Source organism: Taudactylus pleione, unplaced genomic scaffold, assembly GCF_031769625.1.
Source record: "Taudactylus pleione unplaced genomic scaffold, aTauple2 ptg000198l, whole genome shotgun sequence".
Classification (NCBI taxonomy): Eukaryota; Metazoa; Chordata; class Amphibia; order Anura; family Myobatrachidae; genus Taudactylus; species Taudactylus pleione.
Genome location: NW_028284600.1, coordinates 9,970,325 through 9,997,462, shown reverse-complemented (window position 1 = coordinate 9,997,462; position 27,138 = coordinate 9,970,325). Strand labels below are relative to the sequence as shown.

The 27,138-nt window shown below is 42.6% G+C and overlaps 1 protein-coding gene and 1 long non-coding RNA gene across 3 annotated transcripts in view; one reads left to right on the top strand and one right to left on the bottom strand.

Annotated features, from left to right (window-relative positions):
* LOC148518854 (uncharacterized) overlaps nt 1–15,473 on the bottom strand; it is a 45,603-nt gene extending 30,130 nt beyond the window's left edge. For both annotated transcript variants that reach the window (XR_015878969.1, XR_015878968.1), the window contains exon 1: nt 15,303–15,473. This is a non-coding gene — a long non-coding RNA (uncharacterized LOC148518854). The remainder of the gene's footprint in view (nt 1–15,302) is intronic.
* Nucleotides 1–27,138, top strand: part of LOC148518853 (alpha-2-macroglobulin-like) — a 229,079-nt gene that overhangs the window by 158,200 nt on the left and 43,741 nt on the right. Inside the window, exons 21-24 of the mRNA XM_088476974.1 lie at nt 3,944–4,065; nt 7,466–7,526; nt 9,447–9,530; nt 19,348–19,524. Coding sequence (XP_088333100.1) covers nt 3,944–4,065; nt 7,466–7,526; nt 9,447–9,530; nt 19,348–19,524 — 444 coding nt within the window. The remainder of the gene's footprint in view (nt 1–3,943; nt 4,066–7,465; nt 7,527–9,446; nt 9,531–19,347; nt 19,525–27,138) is intronic.

The window sequence follows — 27,138 nt, the reverse complement described above, 5'->3', positions numbered from 1 at the left end:
GAGTTGAATAAATTTGCCTCTAAGTAAACACTTATAAGCCTCCCAGACAGTAACCTGGGAAACCTCGGGAGTAACATTGAAGGCTAGATAATCCGAAAGAGCCATTTCAACCTCCACCTTACAATATGCATCTTGTAAGAGAGATTTGTTAGGCCGCCAGGTCCACTGTCTGGGAGAGAGGCAAGGCAGTATCAATGTCAGAGAAATTGGGGCATGATCTGACCATGTGATGGGACCAATATTGGCATCAGCGAGCATATGGAGATATCTGTGACTCAAAAATAAATAATTCAAGCAAGAATACTTCTTGTGGGGGTTGGAATAGAACGAGTATTCATGCCCTGTGGGATGCAAAATTCTCCAAGAGTCGGCCAGCTGGTGATCATGGAAACTCTGCCTAACCTGACGATATTTAGCTTGTGAGAACCGAGGGGAGTTAGAAGAAACATCAAGTACAGGGTCCAAAGTCCAGTTAGGCTCTCCCCCTAAAATTATGATACCCTTCAACAGAGAATCAAGCTGGTCCAAAACTGATTTCAGGAAGTTTTGTTGGGCCTGATTGGGGGCATATATGTTAATAAATGTAAAGGCCTGATGAAAAAGTTGACAAGTAATTGGAAGTACTCTGCCTGGAATCAGCTTATGAACTTTAACATTGGAGATGGGTATTCGTTTTGAAAAAGAATCGTTACTCCTTTAGATTTCCCCTCAGGAATATTGTTAAAGAACGCAGTAGGATAGTGACAGTCCTGGAGGAAAGGAGTGCGTGTTCCAGATTTAAAATGGGTTTCCTAAATCATAGCTACATCAACTTTACCTGCCCACAAAGAGCGCATTAGCTTGGAACTTTTTTGAGGGATGTTTAGGCCTCGAGCATTGATGGAGGAAACTATAAGCTTGGCAGCTATAGTCATCAGGGGAGATTTATAGGGAAGTGTAGTGATGGTCCCTGGGATAAAGAAAGGGAGAGAGAAAGAAAAGTTAGAAGAAGAAGAAGAGGAAGAGAAGAAGAACAAAAAAAAAAAAAAAAAAAAAAGGGAAGAGGAAAGAAGAGCATAGAATAAAAAAAAAAGAAAAAAAGGGGAAAGGGGAAAACCGACAAAAATAAAATGTTATATAACATCAAGAACAATAGAATTGCCGCGTCTGAGACAGTGGAAAATATATAATAATCCAATATCCCAGTAAATGGCAACATGAGAAGTGGGTTGGGGGTCATAGTCAATTACAGTCCCAATAATTTAGAGAAAAATAACAAATTTAAACAGTGACGTCTTAGCAATAGAGAAAACATACAGATATTAGATATCTTCAAACCAGAAAATGTTAGTAAGATTTGAATTATAACATGAAAATATGTAGCAACAGTGAGGGCAACAGATCATCCCAGAAAAATAAAACATGAAATGTATAGTTGACAACTACAAGACAATATTGGTATAACCAGTACAGTTATAATAGATCAGAAATTTGGATACAATATCATAAATTATTTTCCAAGGTTATAAATATGATAATGAACCTGAACATAATGGAAAACATTGAGATTCTACCAAAACATTGTCAGAAAAAAACCTCAAGTGCCCTCTAATTCAGGCGGATGAGGATGATTTTTCGGCCGCTGTCTGGAATGCTGGACCGAATGCCAAGAAGAGTGGTTTTCTAAGCGAGGAGGTAAATCCAGTTGAGCCAAAGGATCTTTCCATTCAGGCGTCTCAACCAGTGGGATGCCCAGTGTAGAGCAGAATGCAGGAAGGTCTAAGGGAGTATCGAGTAAATGTGCATTACCGGAAAAAGTAACCTGAAGGTGAAATGGAAAGCCCCATCGGTATTTCAACTGACGCTTGCGGAGTTCGTCTGTCAGCGGTTTTAAGGCTTTATGAAGCTGAAGTGTATGCCAAGATAAATCTTGATATATGTGAATAGTGTCTCCATTGAAGTCCACACCCTCTAATTGCCTGACTTTATGCATAATCTCAACCTTTTGAGAGAACTAGTGTAAGCGACATATTACATTACTTGGCTTATCAGAAAAAAAGACCACGAGGACGTAGGGCCCGATGAGCTCTGTCAAAAACAAATTTGTCATTTGGGTCATTGCCGAGGATTTCATTAAAAATCTTAGTTAGGGCATCGATGAGGTTGGGGATTTGGACATCTTCGGGGAGGCCTCTAATACGGATGTTGTTTCTTCTCCCTCTGTTGTCCAGATCATCCATCCTGGATTTCAGAGATTGCTATTCAGCCAACTGATGAGATGATATCTGTCAATTTAGAGAGGGTGGTGCCTGTAGATTCTTGATTCTCTTCCAATGATGTGAGAAGATCTGAAAGTACTGACAGGTCTCGCTTGACAGACGCCATTTCCTGCCTGATGGTGGTTTGTAGGTCTTGTTTGGTGGGCAGTGTTTTGATATACAGTATTTCAAGATTTCTTTAATCTCGCTACCCAGTTTGCAAGAGGGTTGAAGGGTGGAATCCTCAGCAGAGGAAGGGCTTGGCGGGTTGGATGGATTTGAAGATGAACCTGTTGGATTGAGTGTAGGAACTTCTTTGGAGGGAGTCGGGAGAAGGAAGGGTCTCAGGTCTGATCGAGAAGAGTCATTTCGGGGATGAGGGTCATCTCTCTTTTGAGCAGATTTTTTATCTTTGCCCATGATAAAAGATAATAAGGTTAAAATAAAGGCGAATTGGGCTGGCGGTATGTAATATTTAAAAAGACGTCGCATAGAGGATCTACAGGTGAGCACAGACCCCCAGAGGCCGCTGGCTAGGTATTCATGGTAGAAGCCGTAATCACATTTTCAATGAAGCTAGTATCAGAGTCTCAAGTAACCCATATAGTAATATAGTAGTATATGAGGCATGTGTGGCAGAGAATTTAAACTGAAATAGAGGGTATCAATGAAGAGGACTATGTAGTGTGTTCAGAGTGTGGTTACAACTGTGAACCACAAGGTGGAGTCAAAGCCTCAATAAAGGAGAATTAGAAGTGGGAGACCTACAGAGTGGCTGATATACAACTCTTCTGCAGAGATCAGCTGGCTGGGTGATCTGTTACTGAGACCACCAGGACAAGAGAACATTGACACTCACCAGAAGTGTAAGGGAACCAGCAGGACCCTAGGGACTTCTGTTCTGGATCTCCTCCAACAGCAGCCAGTCCCTGAATGTTGGCAGTCTCAAGGGCTCCAGTAGTGGACAGTCCGCTCCCTGACTGGGTGTAAGTTGCGGTGCCTCTAACCACACTGTGGCTGGTCCCCAGAGAGGGTGTAGCAGGAACGTGATGCAGGAGAGCTGGGAGTAGCATACCCAGCTGAGCAGCCGGGCGGCAGCAGCAGGGAACTGGAAGCCACATCTGAGAGAAGATGGAGATCGCAGCCAGGGACACCAGTCCGGGGTCACTCTTCTGCAGGCAGGGGTGAGTACAGGCAACACCGGGGTCCACAGGAGCCCAGGGGCATCTCCAGAGCATGCGCTGCAGACGTGGGGGTCACCAGGAGACAAATTCTCCTCACCGGGTTGAGAGGGAAATTTAGTCCGAGGCTTTGGAAGGGCAGACAGGCAGCAATCCGCAAAAACACAGATGGTGTTTTCCGATTCTGGTGAGCCTTGTTCCCCTAACTCCAGAGAGATAGTAGAGTTGGTGGATAACCCCTCGACCCCAAGGGGAAGCTGTTGGTGGGTCTTTCACTCAGGAGCCAGTGTGAAAAAATGTCTGCTCCATAGACCAGCCAGGCCACGCCCCCGCTGCACATTTTCAATGCAAACAGGAAATTATGTAGAATATTAAAAGCTATTCATCTAGATAACAGTAGATCTGATGAATATTTCTGTTGTACTTTGTAAAGAGAATCACGCTAAACTGGGCCACCAAGTTTTACATTTATAAATTCTACTCATTATTAAAATGATATATTATGTTGTCTTTACACCAATCTAGGAGAGGTAAATATCACAGTGAGGACTGAGGCCCTGGAAACAAAAGACCTCTGCCAAAATGAGATCCCCGTTGTCCCTAAGCAAGGCAGCACCGACACAGTTGTGAAGCCCTTACTTGTACAGGTCAGTATCTGGATACAATTTCTTAACATACAGGATCACTCTTAATTTTTATAGTCCAAAATAATTACAGGCCACACTAAAAATGCAACTTTTGGTTTTGTTTTGTTTTTAAATTTGGGTTTATTTGCTTGAAGGAAATTCATGAAAAATGTCATCAGCAGCCACATCTGATTGGTTGGATGCATGTGGCCCCTTCCAACTGATATTATAGTATGTAAATTATTAGTGTGGCTACTACGTATATTATGAGGTTGGGCCTCATATTTATGTTACAAATTATATGTACATTGAACTATGGCAGTTAAAGCAAATTATATAATTAGTGAGTATTTACTTTCTTCAGGTGTTGTGAATACTCTCGAATACAAATATCAACATAAACAATATACAAATAAAAAATAGTGTATTAGCCTAAATAATACAAAAACACTATAGTGTCCAGAAAATGGAAAAATAAATATTTTTCTTGTTCCAAATACATACAGTATATAGGGCCTGATTCAGCATGGCACATAAGTGCAATGCTGAACGCAGATTCACACATGTGCAGAAGAGATCCTGTATGATCGAACGTAGGCCCCTGTATGCCTCTGACTGACAGGCAGAGGCATTTACAGGGTGGTCTGGAGACAGGGCGGCTGGCATTCCCGGGAAATGGGGGCATGTTGTCCCCATTTTCCAAGAGTGGCAAGGCCAGGATCTGTGTCCATGGATGAAGTTTCCTGGCCTTGCAAGCCGGCCAGCCTGAGTAAGCTGAGCCTGATGGTCGCGATTGTTATCCCAGCCTGCAACATCAGTCGCAGTGCTGGGATTGCAAATGCAGCAGGGGGTGTCAAACACCTCATACTGTATTTGCATATTTGCTAGGGCAGAACTGCAAAGCTGCTTGCGTGCACCTTTGCAACTCCATCCACTATTGAATCACCCCCATAGTCCGCAGGCAAAATAATCCCACATCACCTTGTACAGATGAGGATTAAATAACCTTACTTGAGGTTTATACTTCGTGGCTTATCATTTTATCTTTATAATTCTCCTCTTTAATTCAGGGAGCAAGTTTTCCCATAACTGCTCATGAAAAAAAAAAAGTGAATAAACTAGTGCAACACTAGATAAATCGCACAATTAAAGTAACTATACAGTTATACACTTATTAGAGACATGCGCTGACCCCCGTGCTTTGGTTTTGGATCTGGATTCATCTTCGTGTTTTGTTTTTGGCTTTGCAAACCCACCCTCAATTTGGTTTTGGATATGGATTTTAAATAAAAAAATCACAATTTAAAAAAAAAAAAATAGCTAAACGGTGATATTTACAATCTAAAACCTGAAATTCAGATTTCAAATCCGAATTCTGAACCGCTAGAAGATCAGAGCCATCCGGATCTCCATGGGCGTTTAGATTTGTCCAGACTCACGAATTTCAGGTGGATTCGGATTTCTGGAACCGAACCGCACATCTCTAACTCTTATACATATTGCAAAACAGGCATTAAAAACATATAGACAGATTGGACAACCTACAAAAGCTATATGCACATCTAGGACACATCAGCAAAACAAAGGGCCAAATACTGTAGATGTTCAGTTCTCCCTGCTGAGATGGAATCCGCCCTGATTCTCTGCAATCCCGGACAACATGTAGTACTTTATTTCCCAACGTACTCCTTGATGCATTTTGATTAGATAATCTTTATCAAATGACCAGCCTTTTGAAAAAGATTAACCAATCGAAAGCACTGCTCTAATGCTCTCAGCCAATCAATGCTTCCCTGTTCATTTCTGTGGCAGCGTCCGTAAGTGACCTGTCATTTCAAGGCAGTTCTCTACAGGGCAAGTCCCTCAGTTTGCTTTTTGCAGAGGACCTGATCCAAGAATTTAGTAAGAAGAATATTATTAGGTCTTTGATTACCATTAATCCTATACCCACCACCACTAGGGGTACAGGGAATAGATTTTAGACCAGGGTCGGTTGTCCCTTGGACTGGTTAACATTATGACAAGGGGAACCCCATAGTGTGTCTCCTTGTCCATGCTATTACCTTATTCTCTTGGCTGGTTCCACTTGGTGCTAGTTATTGGAAAATAGTAAGCACCCCACAACATTTTCCCCCTATTTTCCAATATCAGACCAGGCTCAGATGTCCAGGAATGGTTATTGATTTATGGGGGGGGGGGCGACGATGACTACTACTACTTGATTGTTTTACAATTTTAACAATTTCTATCATTTTACAAATAACAAAGCCTGCACAGATCATAGTGATCCATGCAGTGCTTGTTTATTGTTTAACTTCTATTCTGCAGTGGTTTCAATAGAAACACCTGCCAAACAGAACAGAGATTGTTATTTAGAAACTGCCGGGGATCAGCAGTAGCTTCAGTTTAGACAGAATTGCCACTTTTAAATGACACCAAGCCCGCAACTTGGTACATTTGTATCTGCTGGAGAGAATTACAGACCAAAGATAACATTGTAATTGTCGCTTGATAAGTCTGAACATTTATATTCAGGGTAGTAACTAGAGGTGTGTGACGATAGCTGCTGCACAGAATGCAGAGCTCTGGGGAAAGGACCATCCCAGCCCCATGACTACTGCTTCTGAAATGGTACCGTCCAGCCAGTATCGCTGTGGTAGTGCTGCTTGGAGCTCCATGCAGGCACCCTCAGGACACTGAGCAGTGCTACACTTCTCGCTGCCGCGACATTATGCATTTAGGGGGCAAGGCCTGCAAAATATATATTGGTAACTTGGAAACTTGGATGACGTTTGGGTCTTCATGCGGACTGCTTTCAAGACCTTCTACAACAGTGGTGTCAAACTTGGTCCCTTCAGCTGCAGTGGAACTATACATCCCAGAATGCGCTGCCAGAGTTTTGCTATTAGGGCATGCTAAAACAGTGGCAGGGCATGCTAGGATATGTAGTCCCACAGCAGGTGGAGGGCCCGAGTGTGACACCACTGTTCCACACAGAGCAATATGACACGGGAAGTCACTCACTCATGCGATTATTACTGAATTTAATTTGTGATCATTTTCCACAAAGACTGGTGACTGCCTCTTATTGATTAATAATGGATCAGCCTGAAGACTACTACTCGCAGTTGCACCCTGGCAATTGGGCTACAGATCATGAGCGCATTGTACCTTGTACATTTCTGCATTTTTTTCTATGTTGTCTTATGGAACGGAACCTGGCTGGATCCGTCTTCCTAGGAAATTTGGCATTTACTGCTGATGACTGTTAAGTCAGGCTCCCGCAGCTATATGTAACTACAGCTACTTTTCAGGCAAGTCGGAATCGGCTCCAATCTGTGTGCAAATAAATTCTTGCAGAAAACACTGTTACTATTAATTTTCATGTGTTCTCTCTTTCTGTATATTGTGGTGTTCATAGCCCGGAGGTGTCCTGGAGGAGAAATCTCACAGCTCTCTGCTCTGCATCCAAGAGGGAGAAGGTGAGAAATTAATGTGATAACTGGATGACAAAAAAACAAATTACAAATTAATCTTCCTGTGTGATGTGTTATTTAGTATTTTTATTATTACTAGTGACCCTTCTTGGCTTCGCACGGGAGCAATTTTGAAATTATGGTGATAGTCTTTTCTAACTGAGGTCTTATAAGATTGCCTTCTAGATGACATTAGTAGTTTTTCCTCCTGATGTCAACACAAAAAGATATAGGACCTGATTCAGACACACTCGCTAAGATGCAAACGCTTGCTGCTGCCGATGGTATGCAGTGTGTATGCATTGTGCGCATGCGCATACCTTAGCGAAAGTTCACAATGCATTCACTCGCTGCACATAGACAGCCTAGCAGAGTGAGTGACAGGGGAAGCCATTTGTAGGTGGTAACAGGGGCTGGCCATTAATAACGGGGGCGTGGAGGTGCAAACGCAGGCGTGCTTGAGCATCACAACTGCATATTAGAGGTGTGCATAATTATAAGACAGCATCATAGTACACGTCACTTGGCTTGTTATTACACTGAAGTGCTCGCAGTGCTTGCGGCAGGGTATGGTCAACCTCAAGCGCTGCAATAGCATCCGATGTACCGATGGTTGCATACACTTCCTGGACATGATGTGCACAAGTGGGCATCTTAAAACAGGCTGGTGGGCGTCTGCATACACTATGTGATCGCTCTCCAAGAAATACTGGGCGTGCTAATGCATTGCTGTGCGGAAGCACTACCTACGCAATTTGCATACACATCGTGCGAACGATCGCATCTGGCCTTAGTACTGATGTGACACTCAAAAGGGCCAAGTAAAATTGTCAGTGAGCTAAACAGTCTCCACTTAATTCAACTCTAGTCACATTAAAGCACAGGGAGAGACACTTATTTTTTGTCATGCCAAAGCACAATCTTACTGGAAATTGGATTAGTTTGACATTAAAGAATCTTTTTTATACATAAATGAAATAGGAATGGTAAAAAAAGGGAAAAATTTAAATGTTAGTATCATTGCACAGGGCTTACATCAATTTATCTCTAGAAACCAGATAATACGTATCAATCTCTACATGGTATAAAATAGTGGTGTCAAACTTGCGGCCCTCCAGCTGCAGTGGAACTATACATTCCAGCATGCATTAGGGTATGCTAAAACTGTGGCAGGGCATGTTGGGATATGTAGTCCCACAGCAGGTGGATGGCCATGAGTTGACATCCCTGGTATAAAATAAAGTCCATCGTGGTGATATAGCTTTAACAGTTTAGGCAGCGTAAGCAAAGAAAGTGCTTGGACTTCCATTTTTCATGGACTTGCTTCACTAAAATCATCAATACTCTGCTCCCTTTTGTCATATATTAATGTGTCATACACCTAAACCATCCTCCACAAATGCTCTATAGAATAGTGAAAAACTGCTTTAAAATTTGTCCAGTGGTTCTCGAGATTAACCCAAATAAACAGACAGATGCCTGCCAGGGACTAGATTTTGTACTGTGTATAGATCATCATTATTATTATTATTATTATTTCTTGCTCAATAAACATTGTGAATATTCATCTCATTAACATGCATTATCATTTTTATAATGCACACTTACAATCAGTGGCAAATTTTGAACTTAAAATTGCCATGAAAGTGGCCTCATGTCGATGGAACCACATCTACTGTAGGTGGGGCACAAGAAATTATGGGGGTTATAAAACATTTTTAAAGTAAGTTAAAAATAAAAAATACTTTGGTGCCCCTTAAGACTACCTGCTTATAATTTTGTTTCCCTTTTCTTTAATAGGATATGTAAAAAAAAAAAAAAAAAAAACAATTTACAATGTTAGCAATGGCAGTTCTGAATTCACAAATGCTTGCACATGCAATTTTTAATTAATGTAATGTGAGCAAACTGTCGTGTCTTTTCTAGAGCACTCTAAGATAGAGAAGATATCGCTAATGGTTCCTGAAAACATTTTGAAGGATTCCGAAAGAGCCCATGTGACGTTGTTGGGTAAGTTATGTTTATTACATCTCTCCAGACTCCTCTGCTTGGCAATAACACAAGAGTAAAATGATTGCACCCGGAAAATCCAGTGTTTATATAAAATCACATTGTAAGGTAACACAACTCGTTGTCACATTGATAACATCTCTCAGACGGACATGCTTTTAAACATGCTCACATGCATGGAGCCGTATTCAATTTGAGCGGACCCGCGATACTTTTCCGCCTACAAAACACGCAATGTAGGTGAAAAGTCCAGGAGGCGGAAAAGTATCGCGCGCGTGCCCGTGTATCCACGTATTCAATTTGAAAGTACGCAAAAACGAGACCCGACGAAACTTGAACAGGCAGAAAGTACTGTCAGATTTGGGGAAATTAGCCTGACACCCCCCAAAAGATGCTCTGACATGGGGGTTAGCTATGGTTACCCCCCGATTTGGCTTGCTGAAGGTATTTGGTGTTTTTAAATGGGCTCAATAGCTGCTAAATAGCGTTTTTGTATAAGTGGTGCAGAATAGTATTCAGGAGTATTTCTTGCTGAAAATAACTTATCCCAGCAAATTTGGGGTACTTGAAAATGTGGGACAGCATATTTTAAAGTTGCTGAAGTTAAATTGAAAAAATTGTGAAAAATCCACCTGCCGCAAGCACCTGTAATGAAAGAAAACACATGGGAAATACTTGGGGACCCCCCCCAGAGTCAGTTTGCTAGTTTTTATCTTTGTTCCCCAACATTTTTTTTTTCGTCCCCAAATTCAAAGTGATTTTTAGGGGTGTTCTTAAGTGTTTTTGTAAATTTTTTTTATACATCGTTTACCTTTGGGGGACTGTCTAAAGGCTGCACGGGGGTTCCCACAACGTTGCACCCCAAAACCACAATTCTGCACTTTTTTCCGCTTGCTATTCATAGGCGAAACTTTTCCGCCTATTGCATTGCATTGACTTTCCGCCTAGGCGGCAAGTCTTTCAAATGGAATACGGCGATACTTTTCCGCCTGGCGAAATGACGTCATCGGAGAAACTTTTCCGCGGATTCCGGCTTTTCTCCTCAAATTGAATACGGGCCATGACCGGTAAGGTCAAAAACAACTTCACTTCATCTTTAAAAAAATTATTATTTTGGGTCTTAGATATTCCCTTGTTTTTTTAAATCATTCAATATATTTGCTACATAGAGAGCCACAACCAAGACTCTGAGGGCCCTGTGCCGGTCCTGTCCCATTTGCACATGACGTCATGCATAAGGGGGCAGGACTGTTGGCACCTGGAACTGCAGCCGTGCCTGGAGTATCTTCAAAATGCTCTAGACAGCCGTAATTATGGCAGGTGCCTGCCTGTACAATCCGAAGGACACTACAGGCAGCATTGACGCAGCAATACTGGCTGCAGGGTGCAGTTCTGTGAAGCCGCACCGGTCACACAACCCTAGTAACGGCCCTGACGACAAGACACAGACTCACTTACAGCTCTTGATATAACCAGCTTATATTAAAATGCCAATTCAACTGCAATCACAAACTTTCAGCTCTAGTACTTTAGAATCATAATTTGTGGTTTACTCTGATAAATGCATACAGTACAACTTTGAAAAGTAGTGCACGTACACTCTATACTCTACCATACCTCATACTGTAGTTCCAGATCAAAATACTAAAGCTAATAAACTTGTTTGGTTATTATGCATTGTCATCCAAGGATATTCTACTACTAAACTTCAAATAAAAACAATGCAACAAGTAATCACTAATTAATAATAGTGATACAGTACATCAAATATAATGCTTGCGCTAGCACTGCTTATTGTAAAGTAATTCCTATTGTACAGATATAGGTGTTCGTAAATTGATAATTGGTCTGTTGTGATTTGATCACATTTTGTTTTTCCCATGTTACTGTGTCTCAGTATGTTATTAAAACATACAGTGGTGGATTTCCCATTAAGCATGTGAGGTATGCCTGAATCCCCTGCAAGCAAGGTGGTCTTTATTCTTTGCTCAATTTGACTTGATTTTCACATATTGCCCAGGCATCAAAAACAAGAAACTGACGATAGTAAATTCCATATCCATACATTGCATTATCCTTAGGCCTAATGTGAGACCAGTTGGTGATAGCTACTAGTAGTTTCTATACACAGTTGAATGTCAAAGATAGCCCAGGAAAGGCAATTGGAACTGCTTAAATAAACACAAGTTTGCATTATAACTTGTTAGCAGGCAAACAGAATAAAACCTAAGCTACATGTCTTACGTGAGAGGAAAAAACAAGAATATTATCCAAGTAAATTACAATAAATAGCTAAAGTGAGTATCTGAATATCTCATTCATAAATTTTTTAAAAACGTCTGGTGTGTTATTTAAACTAAAGGGCTTTGCCAAATACTCATAATGCCTATCCCTGGTATTGAAAGTCTTCCTCTCATCTCATTGTTTTATTCTTGTAAGGTTTTATGCTCCTCTGACATGCAACTTGGTGAATACTCATACAGTAGCTCCTTAAAGTCCATCAAACAGTTCTGAGTGAATAAGAATGAGAAACAAAGGGTATTGGTTTTTAATAGAGTTGACATTAAGGGGTCTATTTACTAAGCTGTGTTAGGAGATAAAGTGAATGGTGATAAGGTACCAACCAATCAGCTCCTAACTGCCATGTCACAGGCTGTGTTTTAAAAATAGCAGTTAGGGGCTGATTGGCTGGTACCTTATCACCGTTCACTTTATCTCCTCCTAACACAACTTAGTAAATAGACCCCTAAGACACCTGTAGATGACACATGTTTTTTTTAATGATGAAGAAACATGACAGCTAGCAATTGGGATTTCTGGATAAAACCTTATTCCAAATTATCCCTAATATACTCAGATATTGCATTAGTCTCTGGTTATCAAATAATATAGATTTTACCCTGAGGGGGTATTTTACCAGTTATGATATTAATTGGGATAATCCTATTCACAATGCGGTGGCATAACCTCTGCAGAGAAAGACACATACTGTAAGGGTCAGAAACTGTAAGCTTGTAGGTGGTTGTTGATAGTGTGACCAATTTACTGGTCTTACAGTACTTTTTCTAGACCACTTGTGTCTCAAACTCGGGCCATCCAGCTGCAATGGAACTACACATCCCAGCATGCACTACCACAGCTTTGCTCTTAGGGCATGCTAAAACGGTGGTAGGGCATGCTGGGATGTGTAGTTCCACTGCAGCTGGATGGCCCGAGTTTGACACCACTGTTCTAGACAATTAGACTGACAATTTGAACCCTAGTGGTCTGCTTGATAGCCAATACCAGAGAATACCAAGATAATGAAACTCAATGCAGACTGGATCAGTAGGAAAGCCAGTTTCTCTTTGTAAAGGCGTCCCAAACAGTACTATCAGCAGGAAAGTTGCATTCATGATTTTACTACCATCAATGACAGAAAGATTAAGATTTTATTTGAATTCAGAAAAAATTGCAGTGGTAATGAATTTCCCTTCTGCCCTGGAATCAAGAGTTGTGAACAGAGTAAATATCTCCTCTAAATGCTGCAGCTGAAATTTGATGGTGAATAGTTTAGTGATCTGTGTATCTGGAAAATAAAGAATAGCACCCAACTTGGCCACTTCGACAACAGTTATGGTCTCATCTTTCCAAGACACTTTTCAAAGTAGTCAGAAAATTACCACACTCCATGCAGTATTAATTTAATTTTGTTTCTCAAACTTTTCTGGATTGTTCTCTCGACTAAGCACATTGCATTAGAACTGATATTCAGCGCATGTAAAGAAAAATAAGGTCCTAAAGTCTGGAAGGCAGCTCTCTAGAAACCAGTTCCTCCTTCACATAGGCAGAAAGTCCTTGCCAAATGACACAAATAAGGGCCTCATATTACTTAATAGCTCGTATACCAAGATTCTAAACTGAACAGATTATTAATCCACTGACTGTGTTCCTTGCCTTATACTAATTATGTTAGTAGCAGTGGAAGACACATGTTCTGGTTTATAAAAATGTTTCTTAAAGCACTCAACAGAATTGTGTACAGTAGAGCATTTCTTTGATATGACTGATGTGCATAGGAAACGAGGTGGCTTGATAATACTTTGGCTCATGGGTATGAACAGGATCTTAGGTACACTAGTGTAGGAACCACAGTCTTGTGATATGCAAGGATACTGGACTGGAACCAGAGTGAACAGACCATATCCACTGGGCAACCCCTTGTCTAGTGACCTGTGAAGGCCAGTAATATGCTCCAGGATCAGGAACTCAGAACAGCATAGTAACTCAAAACTCAAGCCAGGAATCAGAGTCTTACAGTACAGTGCGGAAGCTGTAACTCGGGTACTGCTCTAACTCAAGACCTGGAACCAGTGAGGAACTCAGGGACTGAGAGTCAGGATAAGAAATGCAGTTTACTAAACACCTCAGTGTACATACCATACTCTGGACACTGAACTCTTTTCCTGGAACCAGCATCCTTCTCTGAACCAGCTCAAGACAATAATGCAGAGAAACCAATACAAGTCAGCACAATAGTTATTGTATAACCCAGTGGTTCCCAAACTGTGCGCCATGGCACCCTGGGGTGCCTTGGGACACTTGCAGGGGTGCCACAGGTTGGTGGTCCAGCACCAAATCACATTTTTTATGGTTAATGTAATGTAAAAATGTGGACAAACAGAAGTGCAAATCTGTCCACCACCACACAACTGAACCTAAAAATGACAGGTAAGCACAATTTACGTTACTGTACAACTTAACTGCATTTTTAAAAATTTCTCCATTACAAGTTTTTGGCTTAGGGGTGCTGTGAAAACAATGCTGATGCACTAGGGCGCCGTGGTTCAAATAAGTTTGGGAACCACTGGTATAACCTATAAGCCTGGACAACCACTAAGCATAAAGTATAACAGCATAAGTAACTTGCATGCATTGTCCCAGTGGTATGATGGAATGAAGACCACGGTGGTACTCACTACTGTAGCTCTGTACTGAGAAGTTACAGGTTGGTATGCAGCGTGGAAGCTGTAGAGCAGATATGTAATAGTACACAGCGACAGATGGAAAGCAGTATACTTGCTGGCAGAAGTGAAGTGATTGGTGACAGGTCTCTGGGTCTCATTCAGAGCCGGACGCTATTTGCGCTCGCTCGTTCAGAAATAGGGGCCGGCTATTTAAATTGACCGTTCGCGCTTTGCGGTCTGTTGACGCCTCTATGTCTGAACGAGCAAACAAAACATGCTGACGTTTTTTTGTATAAAACGCCCCCTGGCCGCTCGCATCATACGTCATCTCCGCTATTTATTAGATTAATCGAGTACATCGAAAGGCGAATGAACTGCTCGCTATTCTTGTGGTTGCATTTTCCTACCGCAATCATGCGAGCAGTTCTGGCTAAAAGACACCCAACTGACGTGGTCGATGACGCTGCTTTGTTAATTATGCACTCCCATTAAACGCCCATTTTGACCGTTTGGCACGCCTGCGTTCTGATCTCCACTCCCCGTTTTTAAGCACCTTCCCCTGTTACCACCCACAAACGCCTCATCCTGTCACTCAAAATTGCAGGCATTCGCTATTTTGCGAGCACACGATTTTCGACCGCACTGACTGGTTCGCGCATACGTACTAAAACCCATATGCATGTGCAGATGTGCGAACATCGCTCGGAGCGAACGAGCAGCCGCTTACGAGCGGCTCTGAATGAGACCCACTGTGCAGTGTGTGAGCTGCAGTGCTGAGAGGTGACGTTATACAGCAGCAGATGAAGAGCTGATGGTAGTAACTCACTAGCTGACTGGAGTGGAAGTAGCAAGTCTGTATTCAGCATGGAAACTGCGATGCCGGCAGGTGACGATACTCATCTCAGATGGTAAATAGTGAAATCCATGAAGTATTAAATAGAGTCTCAGAAGACATTATCCCAGGATACAGGAGTAGGTCTGGAGACTAGAACTAACTGGAAAGGAAACAAATTGTCCAGCCAATTAGTTACTCACAGGAATTGATTTAAATAGCAGGTGGTCAAAAGCTATTGGTCTAGCTGGCCAGGTGAGCACACAGGTGCATTCAGTTAATCACAGGGAGGCATCCCTGGGATGTCTTGGAAACAGAAATTAATGAATGTCTCAGTCTAAAAGGTAGGCAAAGACCCTTATTTGTAACAAGAAGACCATGCAAAAGCCATTCAAGTGAGTAAAGATATAATAAAGGCAACATTGGCTTTATCAGATGGAAAATTGGTTGCCATTAAATCCAACTGAATGATGAATTTATTGAGGCAGCACCTACAAGCTTTAGAATCACTGTCAGATTTTGTTGGAGTAGGAATATACATAGTAATTGGGGTGATATTCCTGGGCTTGGATTTCCAGGACCTGGATTACTTAAAGCTGTGGCAGGAGTAATTAGAGCATTAACATGGTGCACAAGAGTATGGAAACAATGCAACACCTGAGTTTTATCATTACTTGCTTCTCATCTTGAGCTATCAAGTGCTGCAGAAGCTCCTTGGGAGATAGGTTACTAGCAGAAACAATTATGTGAACAGAGTGTATTATCACATTTCAGCAGGTATTCTGGATTCTAGTTGCTATGAGCTAGTATTACCTACCCTCCAACATGACCCATTCCATTAGGTACAAAACACTCTGCTCCTGGACTTCCCTCCTAATGTATGATTGCAGTCACCTGTGTTGAACTAGGAAATTGATGAGACAGGTGTTTCAGCACAGGTGTCTGCAATCATACATTAAGAGGGATGTCCAGGAGCAGAGCATTTTGTACCTAATGGAACAGGTCATATTGGAGGGTCTGGTATTAGCACTACCAAAGTCAGACACATAGTGTCTAACAGATCAGTGATTTTTGTCAGGGACCACAGCCAGGAGCTTTGGACATTGCTGCACCAGGTCACGGCCCTCCATTATGGTTTCTAATATAGGTCTTGGATTTGCTACAAGGATATATGCAGAAAGGTGAAGGAAACCACAGAGTTTATGAAAGAGAGGAGTCCTAGCAGGTTGATATAATAATACCACACTATAAAATTAGAGAAAGTCTGTAAGCCTAAAACTCTTGCAGTATGTAAGTGCCATAGTGAGGCTTAAACAGGGAAAGCAATTCAAAAGTTCTGCCTCAATGACATCATCAGTGTTACATTCTGGGTTTTATATAGAACCGGCTCAGGACTCTTAGGTCTGACTGACGTCCATAGGAAATGAGGTGGCTAGATGAACTTTGGCTCATGGGTATGTACAGAAGCTTAGATACACTAGTGACAGTGTAGGAACCACAGACTAGTGATATGTAAGGATACTGCACTGGAACCAGAGTGAACAGACGAGGCCAACTGGGCAACCCCTCATCTAGTGATCCATGAGGGCCAGTAAGACCAGGAATATACTCCAGCAACAAGGATGACCTCCAGAACTCAGTAGTACATAGTACTGGTATATAGGAACTGAGAACCCAGGGTCTGGAATCTGAGTCTTTTGTAGTCCGAATACAACTTGCGGAAGCTGCAACTCTGGTACAGCTCTGACACAAGACCTGGAACTGGAACCACTGAGGAACTCAGAAACTGAGACTCATTATAGGTAATACAGCTACTGAACACCTCAGGGTACAGACTGTATACTGCATACTGAACCCTAGTTCTGGAACCAGGACCCTTCTCTGAACCAGCCTAAGATAATAGCACACAGTGCAGGGAAATCAATACAAGTCAGCATAATAGCATAACTTGATAACCTGGACAATCACTGAGCATAGAGTATAACAGCACAAATAACTTGCATGCACTTTGAGGGAATGAAAACTGTGGCTGAACTTGGCGGCTCAGCACTTAGTAGTAAAAAGTTAATATACAGCGTGGAAGCTGTTGCACTGACAGTTAAAAATACACAGTGGCAGATGAAAGTGACAAACTTGCTGTCTAAGATGAAGTGGTAGTGCTGGTCTGTATATTGTGTGGACACTGTGGCGCTGACAGGTAATGGAACACAGTGATAGGTGGAAGACAATATACTTGCTGGCTGAACTGGTTAGTGCAAGTCAGTATGCAACGTGAACGCTGCGGCACTGACAGGTAACGGAACATAGCAGCAGATTAAAGACAGGTATGTTTGCAGCATGGAAGTTGTGGTGCAGGCAGGTTACAATACTCAGTGCAGATGGTAAGTAGGAAAAGACCACAAAGTAGCAGATACAGTCACGGAGAACACAATCACAGGATACAGGAGTAAGCCTGGTGCCTAGAACTGTCCTGGGAAGGAATACGTTGTTCAGGCAATGGGTTGCTTACAGGAACTGGCTTAAATAGGTGATGGTCAATAGCCATTGGTCTAGCTGACCAGGTGAGCATACAGGTGCATTTAGTTAATCACAGGGAGGCGTCCCTGTGATGTATTGGAAACTGAAATAAATGTATGTATGAGTGGAGGGAATGTTAAGACCCCGATTTGTGACAAAGAGTCACATGTCTCCAACTACAAATCTGCTAGAGAGCCATGTGCACATATAGACAGAGAAGACAGGACCCACATTAAGGTAAATTCAGGAGAAGCCCTCTATGAAGAGGGAGTGGATAAAGCCACATGGACTGCTCACTGATTTGGTAAGTAATATTGGCAGGTGCCTACAAGATGGTATGTGCATAGCAGATGTGAGCAAGGACGGTATTCCACATGTTCATTCCAAACAGGGTAGGTTTATTAAAGATAACAAGATACAGGCGATAGAAAATAAACAGCAGTGAATATGATAAGGTATCAATCTTTCATGGACTAAGTAATGTACAGCAATACAGCACTGTGATGTTCCAATAATACAGTGACAGGCTGGGGCACATACAAACACTTTTATAGAGCCAAGTAAAAAATATGCACCTCCAGCCTAATCAACCTGACCTTTAAGTTTGGTGACTCAGACATGTTATGTTATTGTGGCTGATGAGTGATGGACAATACCACTAATGCTGGGTACACACTGCATGATGGGTGTACCCAGTGACTGCATGATGCAATTGCACAATATGATATAGTGGACGATGGAGCTATGTACCATTCCATGCTGCATTTAGCAGCATGGTGCCATTCATCAAATCATCCCCTCTGCTGTGCTGCACAGCAGATGGAGATACAGTATGCTTTGAGCGATCCACGCATTTGCGTGATCAACCATACACACTATGCGATCGGCATGATATATTGTTCCGATCCGCGTTGTATATGTAGAAACAGTCACTGGAATGCTTGTATAGGAAATCAAGAAATATACATATTAAATTAATTATAACAGAACAGCAGATACATATGTCACACCATTTCCAAAAAAGTGGGCCGAATTAGGAAAAAAAAACAGATACAAAAAAAGTGATACACCTATCGGATAATGTGCCCGATAATTGTATCAAATGGGTTGAGTATGGCATCCCGGCATTCAGAACCCCAGTGGTCAGAATGCCGACAGAAGGATCTCGACAGTAAATATGTCGGCGAATTTCAGTAAGTATTTTCTGGCTTTCCCTAATCTTTACCCTAATACTAACCCTAACCCACCCATCCCACAGCCTAACCATTCCCTCCACAGCCTACCACTAAGGTATTAAAAAATATATGCCAAAGACTTTGCAGCACCAAAACACCAATAAAGAGCAGCAACTCTTCAACCCTATTTTGTGTCTTTGTCAGGTTGATTGCTAGCAGTTTCCATAAAGTGCCATGGCAACGGGATATGCCTGGTGTCAACATAACTCTTGTTACTGTTCATTTATATTTATTTTTACTATTATTCTGTTCCTGCATAATTCTGTTCTCACTTTGGTACCATGCAGGAGATCTGATGGGCACAGCCATGCAGAACCTGGACCGTCTCCTGGCCATGCCGTATGGCTGCGGAGAACAGAACATGGTTTTATTTGCACCCAATATCTTTATCCTTCAGTATCTGGAAAAATCTCATCAGCTGAACAGTGAGATCCGAAGTAAAGCCATCAAGTTCCTTGAGAGTGGTGAGAGATATACTGAACCTATTTATTATTTTCTTTGCACTGAATTTGTATTTGTCATTTTATATTAGGGATGTGCGCCGGACCATTTTTGCCGGATTTGGATTTGGTTCTAATTCGTCGTCCGGCTTTGGATTTGGATTTGGATTTGCCAAACTGCGGTGACTGGCTTTGGATTTGGATTTGGATTTGGATTTGGATTTTTTTACAAAAATTGACAAAAAAAGCTAAAATTACATAAATTGGTCTTTTTTTTCTTCCTAGAGTATTATTAACCTCAATAACATTAATTTCCAGTCAATTTAGACCATATCACAGCTTATAATATTGTTTTCAACATTATTGGCCAAAGGTTGCAGTGAGCTGACTGGTTACTAAGCGACAAAGCAGCGGCACAACGACACAGACACCACAGTATAAAGCACATCTATGACACATTGCCACACAGCAGTGGCAGAAATGAAAAGTAGTGCACCCACCCAGTGGGGTACGGCCAGCAGAGTCACAGTACTTGTTTACAAAGTGGGCTACGGCCCTAGGAGTCACAGTGCACAATCTTATTAGCATTACACCGCACATAGGGCCTGATTCACATTACACCATAAAGTAGTGTCTCTTATTTATGTTACGACACACAGTAGTGCCCCTTTTACACAATGCCCACAGTAGTGACCCTTTTACACAATACCCACAGTAGCGGTGTCCCTTACACAATGTCCCCCAGCAGTGGTGCCCCCTATGCAGTCCCCTTAGTAGTACGGTCCACTATGCAGTGCCCCCAGTTGAATGCTCCCCAGTAGTATGCCCCCCATTAGCAGGCCCCCCCAGTAGTATGTCCCCCATTAGCAGGCCCCCCCAGTAGTATGCCCCCCATTAGCATGCCACCCAGTAGTATGCCCCCCCAGTAGTATGGCTCCCCCAGTAGTAGGCTGCCCCAGTAGCAGGCCCCCCCAGTAGTAGGCTGCTCCAGTAGTAGCCCCCCTGTAGTATGGGCCCCCCCCTGTAGTATGGCCCCCCCTGTAGTAGGCCCCCCCAGTAGTATGGCCCCCCCCAGTAGCAGGCCCCTCAGTAGTATGGCCCCCCAGTAGCAGACCCCCCCAGTAGTGTAGCCCCCCCAGTAGCAGGCCCCTCTGTAGTATGGCCCCCCCAGTAGTATAGCCCTGCCCAGTAGCAGACCCCCCCCAGTAGTGCAGACCCCCCCAGTAGTATAGCCCCCCCCCAGTAGCAGGCCCCTCTGTAGTATGGCCCCCCAATAGTGCAGATCCCCCCCAGTAGTATGGCCCCCCCAGTAGCAGACCCCCCCCCCAGTAGTATAGCCCCCCCAGTAGCAGGCCCCTCTGTAGTATGGCCCCCCCAGTAGTATTGCCTCCCCCAGTAGCAGACCCCCCCCCCAGTAGTGCAGACCCCCCCCCAGTAGTATAGCCCCCCCAGTAGCAGGCCCCTCTGTAGTATGGCCCCCCCAGTAGTATAGCCCCCCCCAGTAGCAGACCCCCCCAGTAGTGCAGACCCCCCCCAGTAGCGCCCCCGGACCTTTGACAAGTAAAAAAATAAAAAAAATAAAACTTACCTGTATCCCCGCTCCCGCGCCGTCCGCTCTGTCACACGCTGAGGAGGGAGCCGGAAGACGGAGCTCATGTGTGAGCTCCAGCCGGTTCCCTCCGTGCAGCAGCCAATGAGAGTCTGTGTGACTCTCATTGGCTGCTGTAACAAACACACAGCTGCCGCTGGCGGCTGTGTGTCTGTGTCTGTGTAGGGCAGAGCGCTATCACTGCGCTCTTCCCTACACGCGAGGAGACCTGATGTCGGATTCTCTAGTGAGAATCCGACATCAGGCGGCCGCCGCTCGGCCCCGAACGGGGATCCGAGTCAGGCGGTGAACACCCGAACAGGGTTCGGGTGGACTCGGATCCCCAATGTTCGGAGCGGTTCGGATTCCACAGAATCCGAACCGCTCATCTCTATTTTATATGTTGCAGATTTCTACTTAATTATAGCAGTATCATAATAATCAGGTTCATAACTCAGCTGTACATACAGGTTGAGTTAGTATTTGGGGTAATAATCACTTCAGCTCTAACTGACCAGCAGAAAACAATTGTTCACTCCACAAAACTGATCTTGAAACAAATGCTACTTTTGTAATATGTATTTAACTGATTCACTGACTTACACTGGACCTATGGGTTGGTTACGGGATGACTGCAGTCAGGATCACGGCAGTCAGAATCCTGATATCGGCATCCTAACAGGGTTAGCATAATGACACTTGCTGGTTGGTATGCTATCCCTCCCCATCTCCCTACCCTAACCCTAACCCTCCTTTTTGGTGCCTAACCTTAACCCTCCCCTAGTTCCTTAACCTAACCTCCCCCTCCCTGCACCCTAAAATTAACCCTTCCCCTAGTGCCTAACCCTAAACCACCCCCAAACCCCACTACTTACTTTTAGTATCCCGACTGTCGGGATGCCGGTGCCGGGATTCTAACTGGTGTCGGGATTTCGGCGACAATAATATGAGTGTTGGCATCATACCATATCCTTTATCTGAACATGCTGATGGCAATAACAATGTTGTTTAAAATAAATAATAAATTAGATTTCCTAGGGCTCTATACATTATGTTAATGATCAGGGTCCGATCAGACCCCAATATTTAACATTCTAACTCTACGCGAGAGAAATTCATTGGTCCGGCGTGGAGACAGCTATGTCAAAAATCAGCGACAAACACTTTCGGAGTAGTGAAACTAGTGCACCTGCGTGACCTACAGGTCATATATGCACACAAAAGCCCTGGCATCCTCTGAAAGATACCTCTCTGCAACCTGGAGCTCCTTCCCACAGGGAAGGAGCATGTTATGGGAGCAAAAACTGAATGCTCCTGCAGTGAAACTCTGTAAATATTGTATTTTCGGAGCTTGATGAATTCTGTCTCCATACTAGTGTATGGGGACAGCTGGCCATTCCGGGTGAGAAAGGTAAGCAGTAAATATCTGTGATACCTCCTGCTTTACCTGTTTGATGAATGGCCCAAAAACGTAATTTCTACAAAAGCAGGTGATAATTTTTATATTCACCTGCTTTTGTAGAAATTACGAGATGCCTAGTCACAAAGGGGGTGATTCAAAGTCACATGCAAGTCAGCTGCAGATTATACTTGAAAATAAATGCTGATCAATTCCCCTATCTATCACATGCATTCGCACCAAGTCTATCCTTTGTGCAAGAGATCCAGATGAAACCTCCAAATGGCTCGCATTTCTATATATACAGTACATCCATGACACACCAAACACTTTGCTTATGTGCAAATTCACAGATGCCACCCAGTTACAACTGTGAGGATACTGTGGTTATGTGTGCCCTGTATTCTGCCCAGTGGCGTAACTAGGGTCTTTGGAGCCCAGGGCAAATGTAAGATTTGCACACTACCCCCCCACCACACCAATGGGCGTGGTCAAGCAACAAAAGGGGCGTGGCTATTGAAAATGAGGCGGGCCAACATGACACGCCACCAATTTCTTGTTGGTCTGGGAACATTCCTTTTTATTCCATATGCACCTTACCTTTATGGTGGTTTCTCACAATGTGGAACCTCTGAAGTAATACATCCTCCTTGGGACGATGGCGTCTTCAGTCGGTATTCACTATTCATGCAGGTCACATCATCCGGAAGATGCTAGGAATACTAAGAAGGTCATCATCTACAATAGCTGTTCAACCATAATCCTTCCCCCTGTGTAACTTCCTTTCCCCTGCATCTCTCAGCCACACCATCATCTCACTGTATCATCTCTTACCCACACCATCATCTCTATCCCTGTGTCGTCTCTTCTTAGCCACACCATCGCCTCCCCCCTGCATCGTCTCAGCACACCATCACCACCACCCCTGCATCATCTCTTAGCACACCATCACTGCCCCCCTGCTTAGGCTCTCAGCACACCATCACCCCCCCAGTGTCAACTCTCAACACACCATCACCTCCCCCCCTGCGTTGTCTCTCAACACACAGACATATACATACACACACTGACACATACACACTGACATATACATACACACACTGACACATATACATACACACACTGACACATATACATACACACACACTGACACATACACACTGACATATACATACACGCACTGACACATATACATACACACACTGACACATATACATACACACACACACACACACACTGACACATACACACTGACATATACATACACACACTGACACATATATATACACATACTGACACATATACATACACACACACACTGACACATACACACTGACATATACATACACACACTGACACATATACATACACACACACTGACACATATACATACACACACTGACACATATACATACACACACTGACACATACACACTGACATATACATACACACACACTGACACAGGTACACACACACTGACACACACACTGAAATAGATACACACACACTGACACAGGTACACACACCCCAGCGGAAGTCTAACCCCTTTATCCTGCAAAAAAAAATACTCTTACCTGGCTGGACCGGAGCAGAGAGAGAGCCGGGGAGGGAGAATGACCCTTGTCACAGTCACCTCTGTGCTTCTGCTGCAGCTCCCCCTACAGTCCCCCAGCAGCACCAACTGGTACACTTGCCTGTTTGTTCTATTTTTAGTCCGGGAGCAATGGAGGTGTGGGGGCGGGGCTGGGGGGTACGGTGTCCTGGCCGGTGGCGCCCCCCCCCCTGTGATGGGCCTGCCACGGCGCCCAGGACACGTGCCCCACTCACCCTGCCCTGGTTACACCACTGATTCTGCCATTAGGTCTAACTCACCCTGGCACCTTTATAGGTTCACAGATCACACAGGAGCAAACAACAGCAAAGGTACTTTTATCATGTGGCACACACTGGTTACACTGGAATATACATAAACATTTACTATGTACATACCAGGTATATGCAGGGCCGGATTAAGGGCAGAGCGACAGGGGCGATCGTCCAGGGGCCTCCACACACTGTACCCGGTCCCTGATCCCCGGGCGCTTCTACTAATTAAACTGCTGCGGTCCTCGGCAGCTCAGCTGCTCCCTTACACAGCGGCTGCCGAGGACAGTGACTCACTACAGAGACAGTCACAGTCTCATGAGATTATGATGTCAAATCTCGCAATACTTTGACTGGTCTCAGAGAAGAGCCCAGGTTGCCAGCACTGCGTGCGGGGCATAGCAGCTGCCTCAGCATTTCCCTGTCCGGCTGGCCGTGGAGCAGAAGAGCAGTCAGCAGAAGATAGCAGAAAGTTAGCCCGCTGTCCCACCACCACGCAATATTATAAATATATGAGCATTTGTAAGTTTATATGTATGTACTGTGCAGTGTATATATATATATATATATATATATATATATACACTGCATACATACACACACATACTTATGTCTGTATGTGTGTGTGTATGTATATATTAGGGATGTGCAGGCTCGGATAGGTTCGAGTTTGCACGTGGAGTTCGGATTTTTCCCTCCAAAAAAACGGAACTCAGAACGAGGCAAAACGTCATCTTACATGGACGAACATCATCATTCCTGGTCTTTTGTCCAGGAATGATGATGTTCGTCCATGTAAGATGACGTTTTGCCTCGTTCTGAGTTCCGTTTTTTTGGAGGGAAAAATCCGAACTCCACGTGCAAACTCGAACCTATCCGAGCCTGCACATCCCTAGTATATATATATATATATATATATATATATATATATATAGTAGGGATGAGAGGGTTCGGTTCTACTCGGTTCCGTTCGGATTTAAAAACCGAATCAACTGTCATGGGTTTTGGACAGCCAATAAGATTCGGTTTTTAAAACCGAACTGAACCGAGTAGAACCGAACCCGCTCACCCCTAATATATATATATATATATATATATATATATATACATACAAACACATACTTATACTGTCTGTATGTGTGTGCGTATATATATATATATATATATATATATACATATATATATAAACACACACACACATACTTATGCTGTATGTGTGTGTGTGTATATATATATATATTTATATATATATATACACAGTATAAGTATATGTGTGTTAATATATATATATACATATATATATATATATATATATATATATATAAATAAACTGTACACACACAAAAGGGGACTTATTTATGGATTTATTAATAACTTTTATAACAATTTTCTCAATTAAATTGTCCCATTACTACAAGTCTTTGAGTCGGTTACACTTTGTGGAAAATTCACTTCTAAGATGTTGGAAGCACGCATAGTGACATTTCTTAAGGTAATGATCCAACATCCCCTCAAAATTATAGGCCTATAGCTCTATTAAACACTGACATCGAAATGTATGCAAAAATTATTGTAAATCAATGAATACGATCCTTTATGGACTTATAGGACCAGATCAAGTCGGATTTGTATGAGGTAGTTTAGGTCCAGATAACATCCGTAGAGCAATCAACATATTAGAAAACTTTACCTATAAGGGTATTAGGAATACATAAAAGCAGTACTTGAAAAACACTGGATGGTAAGTAGATTACTGGAAGCAATTTTAGCCCTCTACTCAAACCCTGAAGCCCATGTCTACTGCAACGGATCTGTGTCATCTAAATTTCTGATCAGTAATGGAACTGGACAAGAATGTCCTCTGTCCTCAATCATTTTTGTTCTATCTATAGAACCTTTAGCAGAAAGTATTCATAAAAATAATTTGATAAAGGGACTTGCTGCACAATAAACACAGTACAACATAAAATTCTTCTATTTGCCGACGATGTTCTCCTATTCCTCAATGAACTTAAAGATTCCCTTCCTGTAGTTTTGGATGTGTTGGAGAACTATGCAAAGGTTTCTTACTATAAATTAAATAAAACCAAAACTGAAGCTCTCTACATAAACATCAATCCTTTAGATCTCTCGAATCTCTATCTGAATATAGATTTAATTGTAAAACTAATTCTTTAAAATACCTAGGGATATAACTAGTCGCTAAAGAAAAAAATATTAAAGACTATAATTACGGCCCACTTCAACAACAACTAAATCAAAAGGTGAAGGATTGGATAAATTTATGAGTTTTCAAGTGCCAATTTTTAGGGCCTACAATGCATCTCTCAACTCAGGTGGTAACAAATGATATCCCAAATTTGATCTTGGACATATGGATTGCAAAAGGAATCTGTATATTGAAAGATTTATATTTAAATCATTTTATAATGTCTTTTACCCAGATTCAAACAAAGTTTGCAATACCAACAGCTGAATTGTATAGATTAGACACTGGTTACAATCCTTTCCTTTATCTCCAAATGTACAGAAATACCTTCCCAATTATATTACAAGTCAACTATCTTCCCTAACACAAGGGGGAGGAATCTCATTTGGTACTCCATCCTGTTAAAAATAAATTTGATTGACAAATCCGATCTCCAACTCAAATAGGAACAAGAGTTGAAATTTTCATTGGGTATGAAGGTATGGGCTCAGCTATTTTGATCAATACACAAAATGGCAATATCTATATTGCATATATAAAACTATATAAAGATTTTTTACCATATCTACTTATCTGCG